The 6,264-nt window shown below is 40.7% G+C and overlaps 1 protein-coding gene across 1 annotated transcript; it reads left to right on the top strand.

Moving 5' to 3' along the window:
- The first annotated feature begins 165 nt into the window (after window positions 1-165).
- On the top strand, window positions 166-4,048 carry LOC148363736 (uncharacterized). The gene is made up of 2 exons (XM_088337754.1): window positions 166-419; window positions 2,141-4,048. The coding sequence occupies exons 1-2, from the start codon at window positions 239-241 to the stop codon at window positions 2,983-2,985; spliced, it is 1,026 nt and encodes a 341-aa protein (XP_088193880.1). The 5' UTR covers window positions 166-238; the 3' UTR covers window positions 2,986-4,048.
- The last annotated feature ends 2,216 nt before the right edge of the window (window positions 4,049-6,264 follow it).

Raw genomic sequence — 6,264 nt, 5'->3', positions numbered from 1 at the left:
ATTAGGAGGTTCGACATAGGCACTTGAAGTGACTTCTTTCAAATAAAATCCTTTTTTTTGTCATTCAACTCTTCATATACCAAAATCCAATTATATACAAACATATATAGTCAAGCAAACGCAAATGTAATTTACATAGAAAAAATATGAAAAAAAGATGAGGGACTGTTATTACGTGCCACCGTGACGTCATAGTTTGTCTCTTTTTGCACGACTGATCAGCGTTGTGTGAGAAAATATGACCAAATTGCAGTTTCTGAACGTTTTCTTAACCGAACGGCTGATGCTGGCCGCGCAGGAGATTTACAAGTCGGTGGAGGACACCATTTTCGAGTACCAGGAGGAAATCGCCATCCGGGAGCGAGAAAACGACCATCTGCGACGGAGGCTAAGAGATGCTGGCATCGAAATCTGGCCAGGTCAGCGATAAGATCACTTTTGCACGCTTTTAATATCTCTAATTAATTGCGTTTTACTGTTGCTTCCAAACATAGAATTAACTATTGCAAATTGAACATTCTCTTCAGCATTAGCTGCCAGTTTACATGAGCACCTACTTTTGTTGTGCGACTGCTAGCACTTTAGCAACCTTTGTTCCATAGCAATTTTCTTAGCCAACTATCTAATAAAACTTTACTTGAATTTAGAGTTAGAAAGTCTAGAATGATTTGTTTGGAAAATGTTTCCTTATTTTTGTTAAAAGGTATAAAGACAAAATTCCGAACTTAAACGTGCAGGCTAAAGCAATCGATTGCTGAATGAATTGATCTATGCTTTAAACGATTACGGTACATATTGGACGCTGATTTTGTTTCTATAGAAGCTAAATGACAAAATAATAAACCGACAGGCTGAAGCAATCTAACAGTTTCTAATCCTTTGTTTGCTTTCGACTTGAGTCCAGTCCCATTTATCTATATAGCCCTTAATCACGAAATGTCTCATACGACTACCCAGATTACAATGACACCATCCCCTGATCTTTAACCTACATGAGGACAAGGAAAAACTCAAAACCCTTAGCACGAGGAAAATAAGAAACCTTGAGAAGGGGTCTCACAATTGGTCATCCCCCTTCCAGGATGACCAGCGTCTCTTTAGTTTATATCTACACTAATTAGCCACTAATTTAGTTTCCATAAAGCAAAATGACAAAATATAAAACCAACAGGAAGAAGCAATCGATCAAGTTTCTAGCACTTTGTTTGCTTTCGACTAGAGGTAAAATATTCCTGTTTAAAAAGGATTACATACGTATTGGCCACATACTTTTTTTTAAAAAAAAAAGCATAGTAATAAAATGGCAGGCCAAAGCAATGCATACAAAAGTTCTAACATGTGCTTTCCACTATGGGCGAAATACATTTGTTTTAAAACTATTATGTACGTATCAGCCATGGAGTTTTTTTTCTATGAAAGCATAATTTAAAAAAAAAAACTGAAATAGGTAGGCCAAAGCAATAGATTAATCAATTTGTGTATACACCACTCTTATGTCTCATTAAAAAATGTAAGAAAATATTAAATGGATAGGCCGAACCGAATACAATTTTTAGTGTTTTTGTTGCATTACAAATAAAATAATTTTGTCCTAACCCCAAAAAGTAAATCCATTGTGAAAGGCCGTGCAAAAAAAACAAAACTAATTGCTCTAAATGCTGGTAGGTCGAGAAATTTGCATTTATTTTACATAACACGAGCCTACCCTAAAAAAAAAACTACCAGAAAAAAAACGAAAACCTTGTGAAATGCTGAGCAAAAAAATACTCTTCTGTTTGGTCACGTCAAGTCCCCTGATCTGAAAACAACAAGCGGGCAAGGGAAAACTAAAAAACCATAAGAGATTTTGAAATGGTAATCCCCTACCATGATAACCAGGGTCTCTGTAGTTTGTATTATCCCCTGTGCTTTGTAGCACTCGTTTACTGTTGCACTACACATTTCTGCAGCATTTGGTGGTCAAATGTTAGACCGTAGGAGAATTTTTTTTTTAATATTTAGGTTCATTTATGTTTATTTCTGCGTATGGTCAGACTGGTCCTCCAAATAGATATTACACTGTGTCCCTTTAAAGATTTGGAGACTTTCTATCACAGAAGGTATTCAAAAGCGGTTTGCGGATTTCCATTTTTATCCTCAGACCGCCCTTCGATGGCGTTACTGGAGGAGGAAAATGGCGAGCATCCGCGACGCGAATGGAGCCCCAGCATGGGACACCAGGAGCGCATTCCCATCCCGATCAAGGAAAAGGCAGATCTCCTGCCCGGCCAAGGGGAACTCCACGTCCCCTGCAGCTCGGAAAACATTTTCGCCCCCGCTCGAGTGGAGTACGTTCAGGAAAACTCTCACGCCGTGCCTCCGAATCGAGGAGCGGAGAACAGGGAGCAAGATCCTGGTGTTTCCGGGCACGTGAAAGCGGAAAACTGCTGCGACCACAGAATTCCCGTTTCCAACAACCACGGCGGCCAACCCCTAGCGCCCGTCAACCCCAACTGCGAGAACCACCCAGGGAAGGGAAACGGAAACGGACACGTGGGCGTGGCCAACCGGGGACCGGTCTCTCACCCTCCTGACCAATCGGCAAACCATACCGAGTGTCCTCACCCCGAATCCCCCCCGCAGGTTTCTCCGTTCTCCTGCAAGGTGTGCGGCGAAACGTTCCCCCACGTAGGTCACCTTCACGTGCACGTGCAGGTGCACACGCGGGAGAAACCCTATCGCTGCGGGGTTTGCGGGAAATGCTGCAGTTCCTCTGGGAGGCTGCAGGAGCACCAGCGCAGCCACACCGGGGAGAAACCCTTCGGTTGCCAGATCTGCGGGAAGGGCTTCACGCAGATGGCCCACCTCAAGGTGCACATGAGGATCCACACTGGGGAGAAACCGTACAGCTGTCCCGTGTGCGGGAAGTGCTTCAGCCGCTCGGACAAAATCAAAAGGCATCTGCAGACGCATACTCGAGAGGGGACTTATTTTGCAGGGCAGTGATGGACGCTACTGCTAGCTAGTTCCTTTTTCATATCCTGAAACAGGATTTGCCATTTTAGTCAACTTTGTACTGACTTAGAACAGGGCCATCAAACTCAATGGAGCTGGGGGCCACATGCTTAAAAGAAAAATCTCACCGGTCCCGGACTAGTAGCTTTAAGAAAAAGAAAGAAAGAAAAGGAAAGAGAAAAGGAGAGGGGGCAAGAAGAGAGAAAGATAAAGAGAGAGAGAGAACATGGGAGACAGCGTAAGAGACAGAGAAGATGAGAGAGACAGAATCAAGGAGAAAAAGTGAGAGAAATAGAGAGAGAGAACACGATAGACGGAAAGTGAGAAAAAAGGAGAGAGAAACACATAAAGAGTAAAAAGAGATTGAAAACAAAAATTAAAGAAAGAAAAGTGAGAATGAGAAAGATCAAAATAACAAGAAAGGAGAAAAAGATAGAATAAGAAAAAGAGAGAGCAAGAGTGAGCATTAGAAAGAGAATGAGGAAGAGTGAGACAAAGTGAGAAAAAATCAGGAAAGAGCAAAAGAGAGAGAGAAATAGAGAAAAACGAGAAAAAGCGGGAAAGAGAGAGGGTGAGAAGGAAAGAGAAAGAAAAAGAGAGAGAAAAACAAAGAGAGCAAGACAGAGAAAGAAAACAATAGAGAAAAAAATGAAAGAGAGAGAGAGAAGATAACGAGGGAAAGAGAGTGAGAAGGAAAGAGAAAAAAGAGAAAGCAAGAAAGAGAAAAAGAAGAAAATGAGTAAAATGAGAGAGAGGGAGAGAAATACTACTACAGATGTTTTGCTATCGAAACTACAGCTCATTTTTCTCTTGCGCTGCGCTCATTGTTGTGACCGGATTAAAATCCTCGGTGGGCCTGATTCGGCCCAAGGGCCGCCTGTTTGACACATGTGAAAGTATCCTATGGTTTTAGGGTAAAAACACAACATACTGGAAAATCTTTCTGGATTTAGTTGAATTCCGGTTCTTATATCTGATTAGTTTTTATATATTAGGACGGTCTTCCGCACGTTCCTCGAAACTAGAAATTTGACAAATAAAAATTGTCCAAACATTCAAGAGCAAATGTCTATTTTTTTCCAAAGAATTGTTACCCATTGTAGATTTTTCTTTTAAAAATTGCATTTATTACCTACAAACATTAACCGTTTTACACGTAAAATATATCTACCACTGGCAGCATGGCTGGGCAGTGGTTAGCGCGTATGCTGCACAGAATTGAGGACGTGAGATCGAACCTTCCTGTGTGGAGTTTGCATGTTCTCCCCGTGCTTGTGTGGGTTTCTTCTGGGCGCTCCGGTTTCCTCCCACATTCCAAAAACATGCATGTCAGGTGGATTGGCCGGTCCAAATTGTCCCTAGGTGTGACTGAGCGAGCGAATTGTCTCTAACTGTGTGGCCTGCGACTGGCTGGCAAGCAGTTGAGGGTGTCCCCTGCCCACTGCCCGAAGACGGCTGGGATGAGCTCCAGCACCCCCGCGACACTACTGAGGATAAGCGGTGCAGATAATGGATATATCCACCACTTTTACAGTTTAAACAACAACAACACAAATCTTGACTCAATTGTATTTTAGTCTACAGCCGCTTTCCCTTCCTTTTCTCTCTTTCTCCTGCTTTCTTTCCACCTTTCTCTCTCTCTTTCCCTCCTTTCCCTAACCTTTCCTTTCTTTTTCTGTCTTTTTCCCGTTCTTTCTCTCTTTTTACTCTCACAGTGTTTCTCTGCCTCTCTTCTCTTTCTATTTTTCTTTTGCCATTTCTCCTTTCTCTCTTTCTTTTCTCTTTCTCTTAATTTCTTTATATCTCTTTCTTTCTCTCTCTGTCTCTTTATTATCACCCCCTTTCTCTTTCTTTCTCTCACACTGTTTTGTCATGTTTAATTTGGATAGCCCTTAATCACAAAATGTCTCAAAGGGCTGCACAGACTATGGACTACTATTGCAGTGTTTTTCAATCTTTTTTGAGCCACAGCACACTTCATTTTATCAAAAAATCTCAAGGCACACAGTCCTTGTTTAAAAAGTGAAACCCGGAACTAGTTTCATGTTATTGTTATCATTTTTTTTTAGTTCAAATAATCATATTGCTTAAAATGACAATATAGTTTTTGTTATCTTCTGTGGTTATTGTGGCTCAGGAGGTAATACATGTTATTATTTGTTTTGGTGTATATTTTGCTGTCTGTTTTTTTTAAAAAACAACAAAAATACTAGATTTTTTTACTACTATATTTCTTTGTTTTATAAAATAATAAACTAATAATAAAAAAATCAATTTGCAAAATAATGTTCGCATTTTTTTTTTACATTATTTGTTATATTATTGATCGTATCCCTCTTTATCTCTTATCTCCCAGTCCGCCACCCGCAAAAGTGCTTTTTTCACCACGTGGCCTCTGAGCTCAAATGAGTTTGACACCCATGGCTCTCCTCTTTTTCTTTGTCTCTTTCTCTCTCTCTCATACCCTTTCTTTTTCTCTCTCTTTAATGTCCCAATTTTTCTCTTTCTTTCTCTTTTTCTCTCTTGATGTTTCTCTCTTTCTGCCTCTTTTTCTTTCTCGCTCATGCTTTTTCTCTGTCTCTTTTTCTCTCCGTCTTTCTCCCCCTTTCTCTTCCCATCTCTCCCGCCCTTTCTATCTCTCTCTTTTCTGTTCTCATTCTTTCTCTCTTTATCTCTTATCTACCAGTCCCGCAAAAGTGATTTTTATACCACGTGGCCCCTGAGCTCAAATGAGTTTGGCACCCCTGGTTTAAAGTAGCTGACCGGAAATATCCGTAGTAAACCTTTATGCCGCTAGATGGCAATGCCACTACTTCCAATGGTCGTTCACTGTACGTAAAGTTTTGACGATTTCCCTCGGACTGCTTTGTATTCTGCAGTCAAACGTCTCACCTTGTGACATTGAAAACAGGAAATGAAACCGGACAATAAATCGGATGTTTTGCAATGATGCCTTTCAGATAAAGCATTTCTTCGATTTCCTTTCGGTCCCTTGTATTGCACGGTTGTGAGTTCGAATCCTGTTTCATACAAGCCATCCGAATGTAGATGTTTTTTTGTGTATTGAATTCATTTGGAACACGCAATCCATTTAAGTGCTAAATCATCCATATTTCATTTGAGCCCGCGGTGCCGCTAATTAAACTTGTTCTGTCGACTAATTGCAACATTAATCTCCTTTTAAGCATTTTGCCCTTTAGGTAATCCTCATAAGTCTTTAATAGGATTATTTTTCTTCCGCCGCTTTGCAGAAAGAAGAAATACAAGCAT

This window comes from Urocampus carinirostris, chromosome 6, assembly GCF_059441175.1.
Source record: "Urocampus carinirostris isolate Australia breed hairy pipefish chromosome 6, RoL_Ucar_1.0, whole genome shotgun sequence".
Taxonomy (NCBI): Eukaryota; Metazoa; Chordata; class Actinopteri; order Syngnathiformes; family Syngnathidae; genus Urocampus; species Urocampus carinirostris.
This window is presented reverse-complemented; position numbering and strand designations above follow the sequence as displayed.

Bases quoted from the DNA above. Each gene is read 5' to 3' on its own strand.
- LOC148363736 (XM_088337754.1), top strand. From the start codon at position 239: ATGACCAAATTGCAGTTTCTGAACGTTTTCTTAACCGAACGGCTGATG. The intron at 420-2,140 runs GTCAGCGATAAG...TTTTATCCTCAG, and splicing joins TGGCATCGAAATCTGGCCAG to ACCGCCCTTCGATGGCGTTA.